General features: G+C 47.3%; 1 protein-coding gene across 3 annotated transcripts; it reads right to left on the reverse strand.

Annotated features, from left to right (window-relative positions):
* Positions 1-690: 690 nt before the first annotated feature.
* Positions 691-25,145, reverse strand: TDRP (testis development related protein). 3 transcript variants are annotated; one of them, XM_084759841.1, is made up of 4 exons: positions 25,069-25,145; positions 24,537-24,725; positions 4,042-4,139; positions 691-2,435 (listed from the first exon to the last, which is right to left on the reverse strand). In XM_084759841.1, exons 1-4 carry the CDS (start codon positions 25,135-25,137, stop codon positions 2,090-2,092), a joined length of 702 nt encoding a protein of 233 aa, XP_084615967.1. In that variant the 5' UTR covers positions 25,138-25,145; the 3' UTR covers positions 691-2,089. The 3 variants fall into 3 exon arrangements, with proteins under 3 accessions (XP_084615967.1, XP_084615966.1, XP_084615968.1); XM_084759840.1 differs by having other exon boundaries at positions 24,513-24,725; XM_084759842.1 differs by having other exon boundaries at positions 24,513-24,725; positions 24,988-25,075.

Raw genomic sequence — 25,145 nt, forward strand, 5'->3', positions numbered from 1 at the left:
TTTTTTCTTTAATCCTTGGCTTTAAAAAGGCCTCTGCCCCTCTGAAGCCAAACACTGTTTAAAAGCACAGAACCAAGTACCAGGCACAGATTTCAGAAACCGTGTCTTCCCTCCACTAGCCCCAGTGTCACAGCTACGTCGTAAACTGCATCTGAACAGAGCAAATTCATTTGCAGTCTTTCAAGAGATTTTCTTCGATAAACAGTTACACTAAAAACCTCAAACACAAGATATTTTGATAGACCAGAGGAAAAATATCCTTTTTTAGTTAATCTTTCTATATTAAAAAAAAAGTCTGGTTTACAGTGCATCTTCACGTTCTTAGAGGAGACAGTGTAACGGTCCCTGTGTCAACACACGTCACTGCGTCTCTGCACATGGGCGCAGTGAGAGCACAGAGGCTGTGTGTACAAGAGCGCATCCCCATTCTCAAGCTGGGTTTGTATTCCTGTGCCACAGGCAGTCAGCCAGACAACCCGGGGCTTCCCGCTGTGGGCATCAGCCGCTGTGGGCATCAGCCGCTGTGGGCATCAGCATGCACAGCTCCTGTCCCATCCTGCAATTGCCCCTTTTTTGAAGACAAGAGAGTCAGAGCTTATGCATGCAGCTATTTACCTGAGGATACCAACGACTGTTAGAGTAAAAATTACACACTTTGTGTTATGACTCAAAATCTCCAAAATTTCACAATTTCCAGGTGTTAACAATTTTTTATTTGGACACCATGTGAAACCCTCTTAAAGCTTATTAAGTAAATGTATTGTTCTACTTTAAAAATATTAACAGCTTGGTTGATGGGTGGACAGACCGATGTGTGAACAGGTGCCTGGGTACCGGTGGCTGGTGGACAGACATGTAGCTATAGATGACAGATGGAGTAAACTCATTCCACGAAAGCTAAAGACGTTCTGACACTACATACGCATCAGGCCATTCAAGCTGTGTCACAGGACATTAGATGGGACATCCAGGTACATGAAGCAGCACACTCAGGACAGGGTGACTGGAGGCTTTTAATTTTTAACCAAAACAAAGAAAAACACACCTCCTCTGTGAAAGCACTGAAACTGGAAGTCAACGACAAAGCATGTGCGCCACCTGAACATCCCCAGAGAGATAGCGACACTGCCAACACCGGAGCTACCCGAGGACAGCCAGCAGGGCGAGACAGGCAGAGCTAGTGTGGGAGAGAGACACGCTTCTTACAGCTTTAACATCACTCTTCAAAGTATCTCATTTTGAAAAACTAAACATCTGAGAATAATAGAAAAGAGGCACTTCAGTATTTTATATACAGTTTTAACGCTACAGCGAGCAAGGTAATGTCTTCTGAGCAAAGTTAAGATTATTGGGTGACTAAAATTCATTCATAGTATTTCTTTAATCTTTAAGTTTAAAAATCAACACTTTTTTTTTTGAAGAAAATAAAGATCCATATTTAAAAGTTCAAAGTAAAAATAAAATTCCCATAAAAGTAGTAGTTGCCACTCAGGCCCACACTGGAGGCCACTCCCCCTCAGCAGCAGACAGGCCACTAAAAAAACGCCCTGACATTCTCCGTCAAAACCACCTTTAGGTGATTCCAGCATCCAGATTTTGTTTTGCTTTTAAATTAATAAGGAAAAGTGAACCTATCGTTGGTGTGAATTACTGAAACCTTTGGAAGACACTTCGTGTATTCTGACAAAGGGAGAAGGTGCCACAGAGACCTTGTTCACAGTTGACTGCAGCACTCATGTCACATGCAGGGTCAAGGTGTGGAGGTTTTAAAGAAACAAGTGACTGAGGCCGGCATGAAACTCATGAGGAGACTGTGAGAAGCTGTTCTGTCTCACAGGACAGTGTCTGCGATGCACATGTCCTTTCAGCAGACATGCACCCAGTGGGTGGATGTGTCTACAGTAAGGCAGTCAGATGCCACCAGGAAGCCATGGTGCGTGTGGGTCACTGAGCACGAAACACAGGCAACTCACTGGATTCCTTCCCTGAAATATGAGAGGGCTCAACAAATTAACGGTGCGCTACTAGAAGGCCGCCGGGGTGGGCCATCCCTAAAAGCAATGTGACGTCACAGTGGCGTTCCTTCAGTTCATTCCACCTCCTCACAGGTCTCTGTCAGGTGGCCCTTGCTCTGGCGCCTGATGCTCACCAGCTTCCCTGCTGACCGGAGGCTCCAGCGGGAGCTGCTAGCCGAGCTCGCCAGGCTGGTGTACTTGGTGGAGCCCTTGGTATCATCCTCCCAACCAGACCAGGGCGGGCAGCCACTCACGCCGTCCTCGGCATCGGCTGCCACGCCTTCGGCAGGAAGCTTGGGAGGCTCCCATCCTTCCATCTGATCTGGCTTTTTAGGCTGGGTATTCTGCTTCAAAACCAAAGTGTCCCAAAATCCCGACTTCTTCTCCGCCTTCAACTCTTCTTTTAGTCGTAGATTACTTCTGTGGATGGAAACGTTTTGTTGGTCACACAGTGATCTCATAAATGTGTCAGTTTTATGAAGTTCTTTTCTGAATTCTTTAACTTGTTTAAAAAGATAATAGAAACTTGTGGATAAGCTTGAAGTAAACATTAAAAACAACACAGGAGAGTCCAGGACAGTCAAGGCTACACAGAGAAACCCTGTCTCAAAAAAACCAAAAAAAAAAAAAAAAAAAAAAAAAGCCATTATAGACTTATAGAAGCCAATGTTTTGGGTTTCCTTGCAGGGTGAGCAAAGGACCAGTTTTCAGACAGGAGCCTGGAAGCTACTGTCACAAGGAACTGACTCCCACAGGAGGAAGGACACAGACATTTGAGCAAACCAGACATGAAAAATCAAGGTCCAGTTTAGGTTATAAATAAAGGGGAAATTCTATTCAGTAAGTGGGTTTCAGTAGGACTGCTCATATAGCAAGCATCTCTCAAACACTTAGTAGGTGATTTACTCAAGGAAAAACGTACTCAAAACTCCTATCATGAAAAAAAAAGAGCAGCCGGGCGGTGGTGGCACACACCTTTAATGCCAGCACTCAGGAGGTAGAGGCAGGTAGACCTGAGAATGAGGCCAGCCTGGTCTACAGAGTGAGTTCCAGGACAGCCAGTGGGGGGGGGGGGCGGGGGAGAACTGTCCTGAAAATAAAACAAAACAAAAAAAGAAAGGATGAAAGAGGAGGAAAGGAAATGACTAACACAAAGAATACACTGTCAGTGTCCTGGCCACCTGTCAGCATCACTCTGTAGACAGTGGGACACAGGTGCCTAGATCTACAGACACATCACCCAAGGACCGAGAGGGCCTTCTGTGAAAGGTGGTGACTCTACACTGCAGGAGCCCTGCACCTGCCTCAGTGAGAGAGCTGCCATCTCAGTCATAGATGGTCCTCAAGCAGAAGGAAACAGCTACGGTTTCCAAGGTCACCATCCTACTACCAACAGGCAGTCCTGTCATGTTTTACCTCTAACTGTAATTTAACATTCTGATAAATGTGTAATTAGGCAGCAACAACATATGGGTTTATACATACTTAATTTTCTAGAATCTTTTACGGTTTCCAATCAATACTTGTGGTTCTGTTTAGTTTTGGTGGTGCTGGGATCACACCAAGCCTGTGTGAATGCTCAGCACGTGCCCCCCCCCCCCCCCCAGTCCTAACCGTGGGCACGTCAGCAGCAGGTTTCCTTTGCATGGCTATAGGCTGCCTATGGCTACTGAGGTCAACACCATGAGCGTGGCCACAGGCTGCCTTCTGGCTGGTGAATTCAACTTACAAGCTTTAGTTTTCTGCTCTAGCATTTCAAAGTGCTTTAATTAGGTACATAACCTCCACCCAAAGTACGCTTTATTTGTCCCTAGGGCACCCCAAAAGCACACTCCATCTGTTTGTGCTCACAGGGAAAGGAAACCCTAGCACTGTATGTCACAGCTCCCCTTTATCTGCAGCCTGGGCCTGCAGAGGCCTCTCCAGAGGCGATGGTGGTGTGAGAACACCTCCCGTTACACCACAGCAATCTCTGTGCATTCCTGACACTGTTTGGTACCTCTCAAGATGGCTGCTTGTGACTCACCCTTTGGACTTGGGAGACTTGGAGGTCTCGAGCAGATGTTGTTCATCATCTTTATTAAACAGAGAAGTCACTTCTTTCCAACCTCTGAGACTTGCTCCCTGAAATGGTGTAAGGTAAAGAAACACATCAGATCGGATGACACGGATCCAAGATCTGTCCCCTATCTCAACAAGTCACTATATGGCTTACTGATGGTGGTACCACTTGCGAGACCCAGCACCAGGTGGCTTTATTGCTGTGCTACTGTCACAGAGTGACTGACTCCCATCTAAACGGTATAGCCTGTGACACACTTAGGCTGCCATGTGATAAACATGACTGTACCTGCATTCTGCGCTTTGCAACAATGGGCATGGCAGTGTGGCTGCTCAGGCCATCACCACCAACATGGGAGGAATGTGTTACAGTAGTGACATGGCTGTGTCCTAACTGGCAAAGGGCACTTCCAGCCCCTTATAATCTCATGACAAATTGATGGAAAAGTGTGAGGCCAAGCACACCCCGACCCTTCCATAGCTACACACGGTATATCCCACCTGCGTGTCCATGTTCCGGGACACTTGTAATGTGCTAGCACAATCATGCTTTACTGTGGAAGGCCGTGTTAAAGAGGCTTAGTGATGCCCAGAGGAAGATTACAACACAGCCTGGCCCTGAATAAGGGGCGAAGGTCACTCCCAGGTTCCCCAGCCGCTCTGCACGAGCTCTAGGCTCCGGCATCTTGAGGGGATGGCGATGCTTCCCCAACTCCACAGAGAAGCTTGCGGAAGAAATATGTTACTGATTCTGGAAAAATTATTTTATACAACTTTATTTATGAAACCAGGATCTTATAATCAATATTGATGTAGATCTGCTAAGTATCTTACTAAGCAGAAAGGAATATGCAGTTCCCACTGTTTCCTGGAAGTCTAATTTTACATCGTCCACAGCATCATCTCTGCTGGCTGAGTAAAGGGAACTGCCACAGGGCAAGGTGGATTTGAAATACTTTGAAGTGTTATAAAGGAACTACAAGGAGGGTAAAAAATGGATCTGGGAGGTGTGGAGCCTTCTGGCATGAGCGGGGGGGGGGGGGAGGGCAGGGTAGGGGGGCAGCACATGTGGAAAGCCATCAGGACACGCCTAGGAAGTATGATTCCATTTTTGTTCTGTGTCAGTCTAGACTTCAGTGGTCCACACTGGGAGAGGTCTGCCTCCAAAAGTCAGGTCCCCCCACCCCCCAGCAAACCCACTGTGTTAGAATCTTAAGAGGTGGACCAGTGCCAAAGAAATCATTACAGCAAAACCAAAAACCTTGGGTATGCGATGTTGGTTTACCACTCCAGGCGCCCACACAGATAGATACCTATGGAGTAACAAGTTATACTGCTGCTGTGACAGGGCTCCCGGGCTCAGGACGAGCACAGGCTACGCTAGTCTGCACCAGTTGGGGACAGAGTCTATCCACTTAGACCTTGTGCCTAGCACTGAGGAACTGTCCCCAAACTATCTCTCTGGAATCTAGACAAAGACCCACAAAACAAACACTGTGCCTCACCGTGAGAATATAAACTGTGAGACCTCAAGTCACTTGAGTGAAGCAGCACCCACAAAACATAGTGAACCTGAACCAAGATTTTTTGGGGGATATTATATTCACTAGACCCTCCAGTGCAGACACCACAAAACACAAGTCCCCAACAAGGCAAGCCAGCTTGCTTGCTCCTCCCCAGCTGGGTCGCACATTCCACTGACCACTGACCATGGTTGCCAGGGAGCCAGTCTGCACTGTAAGGCAAGCCAGCGAGAGGAGGAACTCGGGAGCTTTGATTACCACCCAAAGCTTGTGTAGGAGAAAGATGCAAAGTAGTCTGTGGTTAATGGGATTTAAACAAAAATTAGGGAAAAAATGAATAAAAGAAGGGAAAACATATCTAAAGAGGAAAACTTCCTGAGAACTAATAAAGGAACTTTTCAGGAAGGACGGATGGTTGTTCCTCCCTCAGTCTGCAGAGCAAACACAGACTCAGCATTGAAAGTGTGACGAGACAACTAATACAGATAGGTTAAAAGGATCAGTGGCCAGCTGTGGGGCAGCTGGGACCTTCCTGTCCACCTGCCTAGTCACCCGCTAAAGTTCCCTAAAGTGGGCCTTTGCAGCATGCCTCATGGTGACGGGAGGCGGGCAGTGCTTACATGCAGAACACAGTGGCTTAGGTCACACGGGGTCGGTTTCAAGGCCAAGGGCTCATTAGCATTCTTCTGGCTTATTAGCACTCTTATTCATCAACTCCACAAACATTAGGACATCTCAGTCACAATTTTTCCATCTCTCGTAAGAAATGCCTAAAAGCATTAGGGAGTTTGGACTTTATATTCTCCGGGTCCCTTTTCAGTGAGGGGCACTCTTGCTCAGGGCTGAACACTCTTTCCACGATTGTCAGCTGGCATATCCTGTGTGGCCTGCCCAGGCTGAAGGCGTTATCGAGGCTTGTTACACAGTTTGCTGGGTTTGGGACAAAAGGGACTCCAGGACTCACTGCTGGTGTTTTTCTCGTGAGTTAGTCCTATTTCTTGGAGACCCCACAGCAGCCAGCCTGAAGGCGAGCACTTCTGTACAAACAGCCATTTTTGGGAAAGAGTTGGCTCTGAGGCTAAAGCCACATAAATGTCCTAGACACCTGAGGATACTGGGCAACAGTCTCCTAGGAGTAAGCATCGGAGGGCCTCCTAGCAAAGCATAGGCAGGAAGCTTGCCTACCCTGCCCTGTGAGAAGATCTGTATATACATTAACTCACCGACTGTTATCGAACATACCAGATAAAACCACGTGCAAAGCTAACAAGGCACCAATGCCTTCTGGTCCCCACACGGGGCACATGGCTCAGGGAGCAAGGTCTGGATTCCGCCATCAATCACAAGGGCAATGAAGCCGCCATCACAGATGCACAGCACAACCCATGCTTTCTGTGCTGAGCTGGAGCGAGTGGCTGGACCCACACATCAGTAAATGGCACTTCTGCAGGGGGATTGCGGGGGGGTGGGGGTGGGGGGACCTTCTGACACCCTGGCTGAGTGGCGGAACAGCTTCTCTAGAGGGTGGAAGAGTAAAATGGGAGATCAGTTGGTTCTTCCTTCTGGGTGTCCCCACTACTTTGGTGCAGAAGTTTCAGGATCCCTCACAGACCACGAACTCTAAAACACTACACTCCACCCTCCATCCAGCACAGAATACTTATTCTTATCTGTCACCTGCTGTGACAGCCCGCTTCTTTAGGCCAACCCCATCCCTTGGTCGCTGTGCTCTGAGGACCCATGACGCCCGCGCCCCGCCCCCCAGCTTGTATGATCTTCAGTGTCCTTGTGCCCACAGCCCTGCTGCAGTGACCAAGTGTTCTGTGAGTCAACTCAGCAACCCCAGCCCCACCCGGCCCTGTGGTCCTCCTCTTCCTACAGCATGCACACAAAAGCAGGGAGGGCTCCTGAGGTGATGGATCTTGACCCTTGTCACTGCAGTGTTCTTGAGCAGGCTAATGCAGCAGCTCTGGGCTGCCCCAGTGATCCTGGAAGGTCATGCCAAGGCAAGCCACCTCCCCTCTGTGAGGAGCCTCCCTGTGTTTCACTCAGGGAAAAATTTCTCAGGTATACCCTACAGAAGTCGTACAGCAGGAGGCCATGGGTATCGGAAGATGCTAGTAGTTCAGGGATGCCAGACAAAGAACTGAGGTGGGGCTGGCCTTGGTGGGGTTCTACTGTGGGGGCCTCTAAGAAATTCTCTTCTGAGCTCTCTGCCCTTTAGTTATCCTTTAGTGAAGACGTGACAAACCTAAGCAGCAGCCTCCAAGTTGGAATAAGAGCGGCAGCCAAAACCAAAGGCAGTGATGGCTTTCAGGCAAGAGGAAGAAAGGGAGGCTACAGAGGCCAGGCAGTGAGTGCCACAGAGGAGCGGCAAGCTGGCCCCCTTCAGCAATTCTCAGTCCAGGTAAATAAGCTGACATGTGTGAAAGGAAGTGAGTGTGCCACTCAGCTCACCAGGACTCTCGCTGGAGAGGTGAGGCCAAGGGTCTTGTCAAGTATGCAGAGGAGGCCTGGGAGAGGAGCCCTGGGAGCCCGCAAGTCCAAGGGTGCACCACAAGCAAGGGCACAGGGAAATGTCCAAGGAAACTTCAAAACTGACCCCAAGGGGGGCAGAGATGGGAAGGTAATGAGTTCCAGTCCAACCTGAGTGCTCACGCTCCCTCCCTGGCCCCCCCCCTCTACACACACACACACACACACACACACACACACACACACACACGTACACACAGTTGACACTACTAAACTACGATGCTTATCATATTCATTGCCACCACTACATCAACATTCTGAACAGAATATCCCCAGGTCACTCAGAGCTCAAAACAGATATAAACTCCAACTTTCAGGTGTTACCTATTCAAGTGAGGCAGGTGTGACCATTTCACCCACCACAGACTAGATCGAAGTGGTGCCCTCCCTGAGACCTCAGGACGGCCAGCAGTCTGCTCCACGGAGCCTAACAGTCCATGTGGTGCCCATCCACAGAGTGCCAGGGATAAATACACTGTCAAGGGCAAGATGGCACTTCAACACAGTGGATGAAGGCCACGGCATCCACACTCTCTCTGAACACGTGAGCACAAGCCAAATTGGATGAACCCCATGCCTTGGCCACCCAGTGAGTCCCACACAGCTCACATGTGCCCAGCAATGCTACTGCTTTAACAACAGTAATCTCATATTTACATTTTTATGCGAGTGGGTGCACTTTGAATCTGGGCCTCTCACGCTGGGTAAACACCCCAATATATATGAGTCATAGCCCTAGCCAATTTTTAGTTTTTGTTTTATGACAGGCTCCCACTAAGTTGGCTAGTGCTGAAGTTGCAATTCTCCTGCCTCAGGCTCCCAGCAACTCAGATAACAGGTCTGCACCTATGGTCCCAGCTTGAGTGCAACTTTTAAGGTGTTTAAGCTCATGGGCCGGCTGGGAGGTCCTGGTTTAGCCACAGGGTCTCAACGGTTATTATGAACCACCGTCCTCCCGTCACAGCCACAACACCAGATACAAATGATTAAATATATTAAACGGAGCAATCCAGAAATAAAGTCATTGCTTTACGTTGTGATCTGCTGAGCAGCGCAATCTCGTGTCTTGTGCTGCTCCAATCCATTCCCCCCAGGGACCACTTTCTCCAGCGCATCTGTGCTGTTCATATTATACACCAGTTAGGTATTTATTAGCTGTTTTCAGGTCAACTCAGTGCATAGTATTAGTCAGGTAGCCCTGTTTAGTAATTGTGCTGCCAACTTATTGCATACATTGATTTTAATCTCTCACAGTGCCCAGTGTGTAGATTAAACTTTATCTCAGGCATCTGCTGGAGGTCTTAGGAATCCCCCAAGGACTGATGGATGAAGGGTTCACTGCCCGTTTACCTCCTAAGGATGCCCTGGTCCCACAGTCATGAACATATTACTACCCTTCCTTGAGTGATGGCAAAGAAGTAAGTACGGGCATGCGGAGCAAAAGTTGCCTGAGGCTACATCCTGCCTGGGCTCCTCTCAACTGCAGATTTTTACATACAAGGCTTAAAGGCTGCCATCTAGTCTGCAAGGAGAGGATGGAAATGTGCCTTGCAGCTTGTGGTGTGGCGCAGCATCCTCCACACATAACAGCCGACACTTTCATCAAGGCAGCTCTGACTCCTTGCCAGAGTCTCTGGCGACTGAGCCTGTGGAGGGCTGACACGTTCTCCTAGGAGGGGATGGGAAGCCACTGTGTGGACTCTCATTTGAGATTCTGGCCTCCCCCTCCTGCACCTCCCAATCAGCTGTATGTGACTTTGTCCTAACTGTACTCAGCCTGTGTCTTGGAAAGTGCTGAAATATACAGAATGTGAGAGTTAACTGAGGGGAACCCATCTAGGCAGCCGTGGGGACGTCATCACCTATGCCTCTAACTGAGCTCAGTAAACTGACGAGTTCCCCAAGATACACTCAGATGGCTCTGTACTTTGGTCTGCTGTAGGTGCACAAGCAGAAGGTGGCAGGTGTTTACTTATACAGCCCCAGAGAAAGAGGTCCCACAGCAGGCAGTGACCTGGCGGGAGTAGAGGCCTTCCTGGAGACTTTCCTGTGTGTCATCAAGAGCTGCCAGCATCCTGGGTCTTCTCCATGATCAACGGGCGTGACTGTCACTGTGGGAGCAATGTTTAGACCACGGCAGGCTGTGCCACCTTATCCAGCAGGCTGTGTTTGAACATGATGCAAGAGAGATACAGAGAAATGGCCCAAGTTATGAATTCAGAACTCAGACTAGCTTATGCTCAAACACTCAGATTAGCGAGAAACTGGTATTCTGGAGAAATTTAGGATTCTAGGTCAACTGTGAAACCAAACCCAAGGCTTTTTTTTTTTTTTTTTTTTTTTTTTTTTAATCAGAACCGGAGTATCAGGCTACAGGAAAGTTTTCACGAGACTTTGGCCAGCTCAGAACATTTGAGAAGAAAGAGCTACAGAGTGGAGTGGTCCCACAACTGACCTCACAGAGCTAGGGTCAGAGCAAGAGGTAGTGCTGGACCCCAGACAGAGAAGGCTGCTTGCTCTCAGGCTCCTGTCTACTGAGTTAAACTACAAGAGACACAAACACACACCTGTGTCTGGGCTCACAGACAGCCGGGATGAGGAGCTCAGGCAGAGAAAGAGCAGTGGGTTCTGATATGAACACTGTGAGATGCTCAGTAGAGCAGGCACCCAAGGGTCTGCCATCTCCTGCTGTGGCGTGTGTGTGTGTGTGTGTGTGACATCTCCTGCTGTGGTGTGTGTGTGTGTGGGTGTGTGTGTGTGTGTCAAATACACAGGTGGGGAGGGAGGGAAAGAGAGAGGGATGAATGAGGAGGGGGGAGGGAGGGAAGGATGGAGGGAGGGAGAGGGAGAGAGAGAAAAACAGAGAAAGAGAGACAGGGGGCAGGGGGGAGGGGGGAGCGCTGATAGCCCCTGTGCCAACAGTGTCTCTGGGAGGTGAACAAGATGGCTCACTGCAGAGAATTGGGGGCCTGGAAAACAGAAGTGAGGAACACAATTTGAAACCCTCACATGAGCGTATCACCTCTCGGGCCATTGTGTGGAAACAAGGCAATAATTATAGCACCCTTATCACAGCCCACATCGGGCCAACAGAAAGATGTGAGTCCACTGGCTCTTTTGAAGCACGCTCTGGGACAGGCACCTGCTGAAAACCGTCCAAGGCTAAACTTCAGGTACTGCAGGCCCAGGGATGTTTGTTTACTCGGTCTCCTGCTCCTTCAGCCTTTGTGGTGCCCTGTCAGGCTTGGGCTGGAGGGGCAGGAGGGGCACCTGTCAGGGTGAGCAGCCGCAGAAGTACAGGGCGGCAGCAGCTCTTGCTCGGCTGACAGAAGGGCATCAGCACTAGTGATAGCAGCCCCCAGCTAACAGATCAGGAAAGGACCACATATACAGATGTTCCGATAACGACCCATGCAGACCAGGGCAGAGCTCAGGAGGGTCCTGTTCCCTAAGAAGCACTGGATGGCTATGGTGGAAGGTGGATGTGGGCAGCCAGCCCCAAGTCATAACAAGCTTCTCCAAATTCCGTATTACAGAATACTGGCGAGAACACAAAGGTCAGGGTGAGGGCATCTGTACAAAGTGAGCTGTGGGGCTGCAAAAAATACCACCTTGGTAAGAGAGCAGACAGAACTGGTCTGTGGGATAGAATGTAGACCACAGGTCACACGGGGAAAGAGAGAAACAAAATGGCAGCCATGTTTGAGCCCACTTACTCCATACACTGGAGCGGAGAAAGCAGTCCAGGGAAGAAGCTACTTCTGCTGAGTTACTAGAGAGGGTCAGGAGGGTCTGGGGTTTGCCCTGAGCACTTGTTCTGGAGCTAAGAGACTAAACAAAAACAGGATGCGAGCAGATAATCAGCCCTTACGGAGACCTGGGCTGGGAACAACAAAATGGCTGTTCTCAAAGCCCAGGCTTGTTGTGGGTTGCTTGTAGAAATCATATACTAAGAGTAAACAGTGTCAGACCAGTAACTTGGGTGGCTTCGGGGCATCTCCAAGGCTGCCTGGAGCAGGGCAGCACCCACAGGCTGTCACAGAAACCCACTATCACACCCAAGGTCAGAGGGGTGTCCTGAGGCTCAGGGGGGACCTCAAGTCCCTAAGCTACAGCTACTGGATGTGGAAAATCTACCTGAGGACTGCAGTCCCCTGCTCCAGAAACTCTGGTCCCCTGACCCCACCCCCAGACTCCAATTGTCCCCTCCAAGCAGAAACACTCGGTCACATGTCCTTTCTATTCTCTCAGGAGGCAGAAAAAGAAGAGTCACACTAGCTACTTTTTCTCTTTCATCGTGTGTGTGTGTGTGTGTGTGTGTGTGTGTGTGTGTGTGTGTGTGTGTATGTGTGTAAGGAAATGGAAATTGCTCAGCAACACAGTGAGTGACCAAGTAAAACGGAAGAGAAGGGTGCACATGAGCTAAGGACAGACACACAGACCAGAGAGAAGAAAACAGTGTTCCCTCTCTCCCATGCTCCCCTCATTCCTCAGAACCTGGGAGTAACTAGAAGGAAACTGGGCCTGCAGGTCTCATCCCTACAGCGGCCAAAGCTTCCTGAGTCTGCACGCTCTCTAGAGCCAGCGAATGTGCAATCTCAAAGCCCAACTCCCCTGAGGCTGCCGTCTCTAGGCTAGTCTGGCAGGCAAGTCAGAAAGAGCCAGGACCACCACAGACCCGGAAGGCCCACTAGGGCTCTGCCCCAGGCAAGAAATAACCCCCCACTGTGTTAGATCTTTAAACCCTGGAATGTCTGCTTTTCCCTACATTGACTGTCACATGAAACACACACAAGGAAAGGCAGCCACATTTGGTAGTGTACAGCAAGTATGAAATGGGCAAAGATCTGAAAGTTACAGGGCCGCACAATTAAAGGAAGACCTGCCAGCTTTGGAAGCTGGAGTTAGGCATCTGGAGGAAGCGGATAAGTATCAGTGAACTCAGGAATGAGGAACCCTGAGCATGAAAGGGCAACCACCAGATAGCCATCACAGCGCCCCCCCTCCCCGCCCCCCAGCACCGGGCCTCCCCCCACCATCCCACCCCTCATCGCCTGGGGCCAAGGGGACGCCAGAGGGAAGGCTCAGTAGCTTCTAGTGATCATAAATACTCTCCAAAGAAAGCACTACGTAAATAGGTCTGGCTGATTTCACTAGAAGATAAAACAGCGGAGGAAAAGGATCCAGGTTTCCTGGTTAAAACAATAAACTCAAACTCCTGGAGGAGGAGATCAGATGGACTGCAAGGGACTGCAGTGCCAGGTAAGGTGGGGGCGGGGGGGCACTGGGGGGGCCGGAGGGGGGGAGCCAGGAGCATGCAGACCCACATTGGGACAGCAACTCGGGGGACCAAAAGGGCTTGGCAGAGTTCCGGTGCACTATAGCATGGCTTCCGCGAGGTTGCCAACTGGGGTGCGTGGCCACACCGCTCCGTCACGTGCAAGGCCAGAAGAGGCCACAGTATCCCCTGCACTCGGAGTTACAGTTGGTTGTGAGGTTGTTCTATTATTCTGTGTGGATGCTGAAAACTGATCTTGTGTCCCCTGCAAAAGCCGCAAGTGTTCTTAACCACTGAGCCATCTCTCTAGCTCCCGTTTACCAGGCTTCAGTTTCGTTGCTTTACATTTTATTTGAAAAGGGGCTGGCGAGGTGGCTGAGTTGGTAGTGTGCTTTCAGAAGACCAGAGTTGGATTCCCAGCATCCCTGTCAAAGCAGGTCACAAGTGCCTGTAACTCCCAACTCCAAAGGGTCTGAAGCCTCTGGCCTCTGTAGGCACCCATGCTCACTTAAAAAAATAGAAATATTAAAATACTTTTAAAGATTAAAAAAAAAGGGAGGGGGCAAAGTAGAGATGACCAGGCAGCAATATCAGCAATGGAAGGGAAACAGAGGACTATAAACCCCTATCAATACCTTTGACCTTGCAAGTCCAGGCCCTCAGCGCTGGTGACGGGCAGTGCTCCCTACAAACTCCGTTCCTCTGGGCCTACCTCCTGCCACTCTGACATGGACAGGTGCAGTGCGCTACACATGGCAGAACTGACCCGCTAGTGGGGCTGGCCTCGTTTGTAGCTGTCCTTCCTATGTCTTTCAGTGTTCCCAGACTTTTTACACCTTTGCCTGAAGTCGCATGGAGGGCATTATGTATTTTTAACCTTTCTCAACTAATTTGTTTTCTTTACTTGCCATGCTTGTGACTTATCTGTGGCGTAGGGGCAACAGTCCACTAACTCTGCCTTGCCAGAGTCCTTTCTTTTTTTTCCTCCCACTATAAAACACCACTCAAGAGTCCTGGCCCAGACGCCAGTGTCCCGAGCCAGCCACACTGGTCTTCCTGTTCTAGGCAAAGCCAAGCTCCATCCCACTTTAAGGGTACTCAGGCAGGAAGTGGGAAGGGACAGAATTTAGGGTTGCAAGCGGAAGGAGAAAAGGGGCTCACAGGACTCAACATCCACAGCAAAAGGTGGGAACAAAACACACGCTGTTCTCCGGGCTTCGTTGTGCCACAGTGAGCCATTCCAGAACACAGACGCCTGTGCGCTCACCAGAAAAACTAAGTTCTGTTTTCAGTCTCTACCAAGAGACAATACGCTAGGTATCAATTACAACCACAGTATTAGAACAAGCCAGAACATGAACCTAACTGTACTATAAGTTAAAGAATTCAGTGGAATAAAAATGATAAGATAAATCACATCTAAAACACAAACCAAAGGTGGCTTCTGTTTACAAACCTCAGCAATAACCTAAATTGCTATCACAAAATTAACTTGGAAATACAAGATGGGCACGCTCATGAGACAAAGGGCGCTAAGGATAATAGTACACCTTCGGACAACCCTCCATGCCCTCTGAAACACATGGCATAAGCACGCAACCATGGCAACCCCATGCCCAGTTCTTTAGAAGCCTACTGCAGAACCAATGGTGGCCAAGGCATGTCAGCCCTGGATGAGAGCTGCGACACCTCACAGGAAACAGAAAGTTGTAAATACTGAGAGAGACCAAGGATCTCAAACCAGTGACTCAAGAGCAAATGGAACCGAAAGCAGGCAGGATGGAAGGAACAGAAATTAGGACAGAAATGGATGGTTGAGAATAATACAGGAGAAACCAGCAAAACTAAAGTTTATTTTAAATTTGTAAAAATGTATGTGAAGGCTAGGGGCATGCACCTGTGGTCCCAGATACTTGGGAGGCTGAGGCAGAAAGATCATTTGAGTCTATAAATTCAAGATCAGCCTGGCTAAAAATGGAAAATCGGACTCAAAAAAGTATCAACGAAATTGGCATGTTTAATTAGACGACGAAAACAGAGATTCATGGTGCTGGGACCAAGAATGTGAAATGAAACATCAGAACATAAGAAATGACTGAGCATTAACATACATACAAAATGGACAGAGTCCTGCAAACACACAAAGGACTAAACATGACTCAAGAAGAAATAGAAAATCTGAACAGATCTAAAACAATGTGAGCTAGCCAAAACAAAACCCAAACCAAACAAACAAAAAACAAAACCAAAAAACCCTGGGGGCTGGGAGATGGCTCAGAGGTTAAGAGCACTGGCTGCTCTTCCAGAGGTCCAGAGTTCAATTCCCAGCAACCGTGTGGTGGCTCATAACCATCTATAATAAGATCTGGTGCCCTCTTCTGGCCTGCAGGTGTACATGCAGGCAGAGCACTGTATAAATAATAAAGTAGGCCTGCAGGTGTACATGCAGGCAGAGCACTGTATAAATAATAAAGTAGTAATAAACAAATAATAAAATAATTAAAATTTCTCGCTCTCTCCCTCCCCCCTCCCTCTCTGTTTTTCGAGACAGGGTTTCTCTGTATAGCATTTCTCTGCCCTAGACTCACTTTGTAGACCAGGCTGGCCTCGAACTCACAGTGATCCGCTCGCCTCTGCCTCCCAAGTGCTGGGATTAAAGGCATGCGCCACCACGCCCGGCCTACAAATATATATTGAAAAACAAAACAAAACAAAACTCTGCTTCCAAAGAAAATGCAAGGCAAGACTTTACACTATTGATGTCTACCAACTACTTAAAGAATTAACATTCTTTTAAAAGTCCCTGAAAAAAAAAAAAAAAAAAGGAACATTTCCTAAGTCATTCTGTAAAGAAAGTATTATCTAGATACCCAAACCAAGAACCTCACAGGCAAAGACCAGATGTGATAAATGTAGACACAGAGACCCTTCAACAAAATGCTAGTGAAGTGTAGGTGAGGTGGCGCTTGCCTTTGATCCCAGCACTCAGGGGGCAGAGGCAGGTGGGTTTCTGTTTGAGGCCAGCCTGGTCTATATACAGAGTTCCAAGCCAGCCAGTACTATACAATAAGACCCTGTTGCAAAAACAAAAATAAACCAAAAACCAGTAAACAGAATCTAAAATTTAAATATTAAAAGTATCGAGCCAGGCGGTTGTGGCGCATGCCTATAATCCCAGCACTTGGGAGGCAGAGGCAGGCGGATCCCTGTGAGTGTGAGGCCAGCCTGGTCTACAAAGTTAGTCCAGGACAGCCAAGGCTACACAGAGAAACCCTGTCTCGAAAAAATAATAAAAGAGATAATCAAACCATCAGATATCCAATCAAGATACGGAAACATATGGTTCTTATACACCAGCATGAACAATGTAAAAGCCAAATCAAAGCAATTCTATTTATTACTGCATTAAAGTGACATAGCTAGAAATAAGATAGCAAGGTTTCATATTTAGTCTATGAGAATTACAAAATATTTTGAAGTTTTGCAAGATCTGAACAAATGAAAAAAAAATCATCTCATGTTTTATGAATCAGAAGACTGAAACACTGCTAACGTAGCAATGTTCCCGAAACCAATCTACAGATTCAATACAGCCCCTCGGGAAGTCTCAGCGGCATTCTCTGCAAATAAGGACATATAGAGTAACAGAGATTCCAAACAGCAACATTAGCCTAGAAAAATAGGAACACGTTAAGAGCTAAGCTTTTCATTTTAAGACCTGCTACTCTACAAGCAGTAATCAAGACTGAGGTACTGGCATAGTGCCCTGGGGGGTCCAGGAAAGAGGGCACACATGGCCAGCAGACTTTGCAGAACAGCACCATAACAACTCAGTGAAAAGGAGTCATTTTAACATGTGACAACTAACCTATATGCCAAAGAATTAGCTTACATCCTTACTTCATACCACGTACAAAATTAGAAGAACAAAAGCCCCGGTGAAAGAGCTTAAGGTTTGCAACTCTTTTTTTTTTTTTTTAAAAGATTTATTTAATATGTATACAGTGTTCTGCCTGCATGGACACCTTCTTGCCAGAAGAGGGCATCAGTTCACATTATAGATGGTTGTGAGCCACCATGTGGTTGCTGGGAATTGAACTCAGGACCTCTAGAAGAGCAGTCAGTGCTCTTAACCGCTGGGCCATCTCTCCAGCCCAAGGTTTGCAACTCTTAAAAGTAATTCAGGTGACTCTTTAAGATTCTGGACTTGGAGCTGGGTATGGTGGCACACGCCTTTAATCCCAGCACTCAGGAGGCAGAGGCAGGTGATCACTATGAGTTTGAGGTCCAGGTCAGCCAAGACTACATAGAGAAACCCTGTCTCAAAAAACCAAAAAAAAAAAAAAAAAAAAAAAAAGAAAGAAAGAAAGAAAAAAAGAAAAAAAGAGTGAAGATTCTGGACTTGGAAAGCAGTTCTCAGGAGAGATATTCAAACCAGAAAGATCGAGAACAACAGTTAAAATGTGCTTTGGCTGACATGAAGAGAGTCAGGAGACAATCTACCGTGAAGGAGTAACTGCAAAACCTGACACAGGCAGGGCGAGAGACTTTATCTAGAACATCTGAGAACTTTATATTTCAACAGTAAAACAATGAGTCATGCAGCCAGGTGGTCACGTGCCATTAAGCCCAGCACTCCGGAGGCGGAGGCAGCAGGTGGATGATCTATGTGAGTTCGAGGCCAGCCTGGGAGACAGAGCAATAAACCCTGGCTTTGGAAAAACAAAACAAAACAAAAATTATTAGTCAATCTTTTTAATGAGTAAACACCAAACAGAAAGTCTCAATAGTCACCAGGGAATGAGATTGAAAACAACTTTACACCCACTGTGATAGAATAAAAGGCCAGCTAAGAACAAGGGCGGGTAAGAATCCGCATACACAGCTGGTGGGCATGCAAACTGGTCCAGCCTTTGGGAAACAGGATGGCAGTTCCTCAAAGACCAAACATGGACTCAGGATAAGGTTGTTTTCATGCTTAGGCACATAGTTACAAAAATGACAACACGTCAAGGCAAAATCTGGTCCACAGATGGTTGTACCATCACTATTTGTAATAAAGACACAATGAGGTAGAAACCACCCAAACACTCAGCAATGGGTAAAACATAAACTAAACTTGTAGAGCACCAATCAACACAACGGAATATTTAGATACAAGACAGTGTGGAGTGCTGACTACATGACACAACATGCTGAGTACAAGAGTACATGTGAGCACAGACCCACAAAAGTACATGATTCCATCTATGTGGAATTCCCCAATAGGAAAAGTTATGGCAGCAGAAAGTACTGGGGTTTTTTGGGCTATGAGGCTCTGAGGAGAGATGGAAACAGCGGACTTAGGGTGACAGCTAAGAATCACACCCCACCATCAGAGCCTAAAACTGACTGCACCAGTGAGCACATTTCAAACCACTCCATTGCCATATTCCATGGTAAGACAGCATGGTATATGAAAGACCATGCTCTCAGCAGTGCTTTTAAAAAAGAAAATGTGGCAGGCACACTGAGATGCTGAGGGATCCAGGTCCCCAAGGGTGCCCCTATTTGTCCAGAAGTCACACATCAGAGTCTAGACAGAGACTGCCAAACACTCTCGGTATGGCAGTGCACTCCTGCAATCTCAGCACTCAGGAAGTGAAGATGGAAGAAGAGAGAGCAGGAGTTTAAATCTATCCTGCTTTACATATGGTTTTAGGCCACTATGGCCACCTCTACAATTTCTTGTCTTAACTGCCACAAAACTGCTTTAAAAAAAAAAAAGCAATTTAAAAAACCGACTCAGTATTTTGAGACCCAATCACGTAGATACTGGCACATTTATTTAACAAGTTTAAGTTAAATGAGAAAAGCAGTTATAGAAAAAGGATAATCATCCTTGTTAACTTTGTATATGAAGAATCATACAACGGAAATGGAATCTACAGCACTTTAATCTTGGACTTGTAACTTCTAGAACCCCAGGAAATAAATGTTTGCTGTGTGAGCTATTATCTTATCTTTTTGTTGGGGTCACCCAGACAGGCAAGACAATCCTACAACATAAAGCAAAATCGCACAGAGGATGAAGAGTCACTTGGCACGGATGGAAATCTGCAACTGATGTGCACGGGTGACCTTGTACTGGAAAGAGCTCACATTTGCTTCTGTTTTTGAAAATAGCTCAATGGACTATGGAACAGAGTGTTCGCTACAGAGGCAAGGTAGAGCAAGATATGCACTTCATTCTAAGAGTCAAGGTCTTCCCAGTTTACTCCCTCAAAAAGGACACCAGCATTTTTTTTTTTACTAGACTTAGAAGTCAAGCCAAGCACAAACGATGGAGTTTACAATCCTCCAACCATCCCAAACCCAATAACTATCCTTCATCAGAGTGCCTGGAGCACCTAGAAAGGACAGTGTGTGCAAAGAGGGTCACACTAATTCGTCCCACCATCAAATCTAATTTTAAAATATCCAATTGGTTGATGGATTTATTTCAATGCTTATAAGTATACCGACACCTTAAAAATATTAACATGAAAATGAGTTATGGTTCAAACGGTGAATCTGTACAGTTAGCTCAGAGGTAGGGAGAAGCCTGCCTAAATAGTCTTCACATCAAAAAAAAAAAAAAAAGTCTTCGTATCCCCTTGTTAGTGTTGCCACAAAACTGTAAGGAAAAGAGTTTTAAAAACTGACTCAACAATTGCAAAGTCCTAATTAAGTAGCTATAGGCACATTTATTCAACAACATTTGGTACTGCACATCATGAGTGGTTTTTAGCTAGTGATGCTAGAACACTGTTTCAGGAGACTGGTTTTCATAAAAGAAAGCAATTCAAGATACACATAAATGCCTACACTGAAAAGCAAATCATGTTTCTAAATATATTTATATATTTGCAGAAGTGTTTAATGGATATACAAAAAAAAAGCTTAATAATGCATCGCTTGAGGCAGAAGTTATGACCTGCCAACATTTTTTTTTTTTTTTTTGAGAAAGGGTTTCTCTGTGTAGCCTTGGCTGTCCTGGACTCCCTTTGTAGACCAGGCTGGCCTCAAACTTACAGTGATCCACCTGTCTCTGCCTCGCGAGTGCTGGGATTAAAGGCATGAGCCACCATTGCCTGGCAGAACTTTTGTCCTATATGCATCTATTTTAATTTTTAGGGTAAACATTAGATGCATTAAAATATATTTCCCCTCATGGAATAGCTGCAATGAACAGTCCTTACAAGCCTCACTGAATTTTACATTTCTTACATATTATATTGTTATATTTATATTTTAATGCAAACAGATGTTTCTTCTTTTTAATCTTTTATTTTCTACTTCAATTATAATTTTTATTTTTTAACATTTCATACGTGTCATCAATGAAATGCGGTAATATCATCTACCCATTTCCCTTCTAAATTACCCAGAACTCCCCAGCACAGTCCCCTCCCAAATTTACCTTCATATTAAAGTCCAAGTAGTGCTACCCAGAAGATATTTTCTTTCTTTTAAAATAAGATTTATTTATTATTATCTATACAATGCTCTGCCTGCATGTACATCTGCAGGCCAGAAGAGGGCATTAGATCACACTACAGATGGTTGTGAGTCACCATGTGGTTGCTGGGAATTAAACTCAGGACCTCGGCAAGAACAGTCAGTGCTCTTAACCTTTGAGCCAGCTCTCCAGCCCAACAGAACAACAACAACAAACCAATAATCTAAAGAAGTGAAGAGAAATTTGTTCCCACGTGTAAAAACTAGTGTCCACACTTATTTAGAACACAGCGCTATACTACTTTTTCTTCAGAACAAACACAGACAGAAGCAGACTACAGCTGTATGGCCTGCTTTTCAGGGAAGTACATGGGACAAGCCTAAATGCGAACCCAACACTTTGCAGAACCAGAATGTTGCTCTCAATCAGCATGCTGAGCACTGAACTGAGTCCCTGGTTTTGGGGGGGGGGGGGGGGGAGGAGGCGGGAGCCAAAGGACCACAACTGTGTCTTAAGTAGGGGTTCTTTTTTTTTTTTTTTGAGACAGGGTTTCTCTGTGTAGCCTTGGCTGTCCTGGACTTGCTTTGTAGACCAGGCTGGCTTCGAACTCACAGCGATCCACCTGTCTCTGCCTCCCAAGTGCTAGGATTAAAGGTGTGCACCACCACTGCCTGGCTTAGTTAGGGTTTTTATTGCTGCAACAAAACACCCAAAGGCAAGCTGGGAGGGAAAGCGCTTATTATACAAACACTTCCAGATCACAGGCCATTATTGGAGGAAGTCAGGGCAGGAACTCAAGCAGGCAGGAACCTGGAGGCAGGAGCTGATGCAGAGGCCATGGAGGGAGCTGCTTACTAGCTTGCTCCCCATGGCTTGCTCAGCCTGCTTTCTTATGGAACCCAGGACCACCAGCCCAGGAATGGCACCACCCACAATGGGCTGGGCCCTCCCCATGGATCACTAATTGAGAAAATGCCCTACATCTGGATCTCATGGAGGCATTTTCTCAGCTGAGGCTCCTTCCTCTCTCTTTGATTACTCTAGCTTGTGTCAAGTTGACACACAAAAGCAGCCAGTACAAAATAAAACATCAGAAAACATTTTTTAAACAAAAGAGAAAATTTAACAATCAGTCCAGTGCACACATTAATCCCTATTTCTCTCAACTATAAATATTTCATAGGCAGCAATCTTACGACACGCTTGTCACCGGTTTACAATTTCCATTCTAAAAGAGGCTAGCTTTGGTTTGGAGCCATGCTCCTGAGTTTCCAATCTGTCTCAACTAGAGCATCAGCTGCTCCCATCCCTGGCCTGCTGGATCACCTAGGCTGGTCTTCAATTTGATTCTCCTGCCTCGGTCTGTGGAATGCCATGATTACAGGCCAGCGTCGCCAAGCCCACCTACCTATTTTTTCTACAGCAAAATCATTTCAACACATTATAGTAAAAAAAAAAAATCCATAATAAAGTAACGAAGGAATCAAAGCTCACAACTAGAAGACAACAGGAAATGCCTTCAATGGATGCTGGGCATAGCAAATGCTTGTCCACGAAAGGAATAATTGATAAATTGGATTTCATTGGAATTTTAAAAACTTCTACTTTGCAAAAGATACTGCGGAGAGCATAAGTTGTTGAGACACAGGAGAGAATTCTTGAAGATACACATCTGATAAGGGATCAGTATCCCAAAACAAAACAACAACAACAAAAAACCCCCAAACTGTCTTAAGACAACACACAACCAGATTAAAAAGTGCGGTGAGTACCTTAAAAGACACAGATGTAATTCCAGCACTCTGGGAGGCAGAGACAGGTGGATCACTGTGAGTTTGAGGCCAGCCTGGTCTACAAAGCGAGTCCAGGACAGCCAAGGCTACACAGAGAAACCCTGTCTCAAAAAACCAAAAAAAAAAAAAAAAAAAATCACAATGAAATACCACTATATTCCTACTAGGACGTTCAAAATCCAGGAACACGGATGTAGCACACGCAGGTAAAGACAGAGCAACAGTGGGAATGGTGGGAATCTGGGCTGGGGAGAGAGATGGCTTATCAGGTCAAAGGGCTTGTTTTGCGAGCCTGGCAACCTGAGCTCAGTTTTAGACCCAGGGCTGTGCATCTGGACAGCCAGAGACTGGAGCAAGCTGCGAATGGTAAAAGCCACGAGAGACCCTGCTCAACCAGGTGGATAGCAAGAACTGGCTCTCCAAAGCTGTACTCTGACCTCCACATGCACACCTGCCTGTACTCACACACACACACACACACACACACACACACACACACACACACACACACACACACAGAGAGAGGGGGGGGGAACATAATGCACTCTGACCAGACAGCCCAATGGGGAAGCCCACCCAGCCTGTTTACTGGAGCTTCAGAAACAACTGCCCAAGCCTGGAAGGAAGCAACAAGAGGTCCTGGGAGTAACCGGGTAACTGAGACCATGGGATAGTACTCAGAGTCAAAAATAAACATACTATTGTACCATGAAGAGATACGAGAAGCAATCTTAAACACATATTACTGGCTAGAAGATAAGAAAAAAAATTCTAAAGACCGCAAATGCTCATTATGACATTTAAGAGCTGCTGTTTAGCTATAAAAATTTGAAGGGTAAGAAATGTAAGGTAGGTAAAAGTGAGTGATACCAAAAGGTAATTTCTCAAATGTAAACTCAGATAGAAACCATACCTAAATGTTCACAGTCATCAACTCTGCCTATGAGCTGGCAATGTCAGTAAATTCCCAAGGAACGTCTTACAATGAAACTTTATTCCTAACAAATGTTCTTTTGCTCCAACTAGGGGAGAAGCAATTTCGGAACTATTTCCAAGTTCTCAAAAGAAAGATTTACATCATCCACAGTTTTCACAATGTATTTTAAAAAAATAAAATAAATTTATGCTTTAAAATTGGCTTATTTTGTGACCTAAATTTCACTGCACATGAAAGGGAATGAAAACTACTGAAAAAGTGGGTGGGGAAAATTCATACAGATCCACCTGGGATCATGTTAATTAAAAAAATTCTAGACATTCCAAGCATATCTCTACGCTTGTCGGGCCAAAGCTTTTTCTGTATAAAGGTCTCTGATCTCTTCTTCCGGGCGGGGGGTGGGGTGGGGTGGGGTGGGGTGGGGGGCAAAGGCTTAATATAAGGAAATACAGTGTTGTGCGAATAATTATTTAGCACACTTTAACATTCGTTGCGGTCACCGAAAGCTTTCCAGTCGGAACGAACCGCCGTCCCGGACACCATGATTCAGGACTTCTGTGTCTCTCCCACCCCGGAATAGAAACACCTGGCCTGGAAGCGGTCACCTCTCATCCCTGGCGGCTCAGGACGAACCCTAGAGCCCTGTAGCAGCAGAGCGAAGGGCAGAGTCGCCGGCCAGTGCGGAAAGTGCCCGGGGTGCGCGCCTTGCGGTACCCAACACATGCTGGCTCTGGGGCCCAGGACCTGCGGGATCCGGCCACTAATCAGAGGAGTCCTCCAGGACAAGTCACCTCGCAGCCCCGAGAAGCGTCGGGTCCCTTCCAACTCCGCGCTCGGTGCGCGACCCCATCCACCTGCACCTCGTCTCTAAAGCACCCCGCGGCCCGCACCTGCGCCCCCACGCGTGCCCTCACCGGCGCCGGGGCGGCTGCAGATGCTGGCGGTGCCCCTCGCAGCACGTCCTCCTCTTCGGGGGGCTCGTCCAGAAGCACCCTATTTCGGCTCAGCTTCCACATCTCGGATGTTCGACCGCTCGGCGCAGCGTCGCTCCCGGACTGAGGGAGGACGCCCGGCCCGCGGCGCCTCTGGGACAGTGCGGAGGACTGGGCGGGGAGGGGCGGTCAGCTGCGGCGGCTGTCCCGGTTCCAGCCGGCCGTCCCCTCCCCGCCCCTAGGCCCGCCCCAGACCCTCCTCCAGCCTTTCAACCCTCTCAAGACCCTTAGGTCCCCTGCCCCCTGGCCCTCCTTCACCCTGACACTCAGCCCGCGTGTGCTCCCAGGTCTCTGACCTCCCCTACTTCCCCAGGACCACCCCAACCTCCTTAAGGAGGCCCCCCAGGGGCATCCAGCCCGCAGAGTCCTTTACCAAGGGACCAAGAACTCGGGCGCACCAAAACCACGTGACATTTCACACTAGCGGCCCCTCAACCCCGGGCCCTCAGCTCACCCAGCCCGATGGGCGTGGTCCATCCTGGATCACCAAGGCAACGCTGAGGTGGGGCCGCGCAATACGCATGCTCGCCC

The sequence above is a fragment of the Acomys minous genome (assembly GCF_964271855.1).
Source record: "Acomys minous genome assembly, chromosome: 15".
Taxonomy (NCBI): Eukaryota; Metazoa; Chordata; class Mammalia; order Rodentia; family Muridae; genus Acomys; species Acomys minous.

What these genes read in the sequence shown, in the direction of transcription:
- TDRP (XM_084759840.1), bottom strand. Translation starts at nt 25,137, where the DNA reads ATGCGTATTGCGCGGCCCCACCTCAGCGTTGCCTTGGTGATCCAGGAT. An exon ending in GACCACGCCCATCGGGCTGG is followed by an intron (nt 24,726 to 25,068) that starts GTGAGCTGAGGG and finishes CTCCCCGCCCAG; the next exon opens with TCCTCCGCACTGTCCCAGAG. An exon ending in AAGTCTCCCAAGTCCAAAGG is followed by an intron (nt 2,436 to 4,041) that starts GTGAGTCACAAG and finishes TTCCATCCACAG; the next exon opens with AAGTAATCTACGACTAAAAG.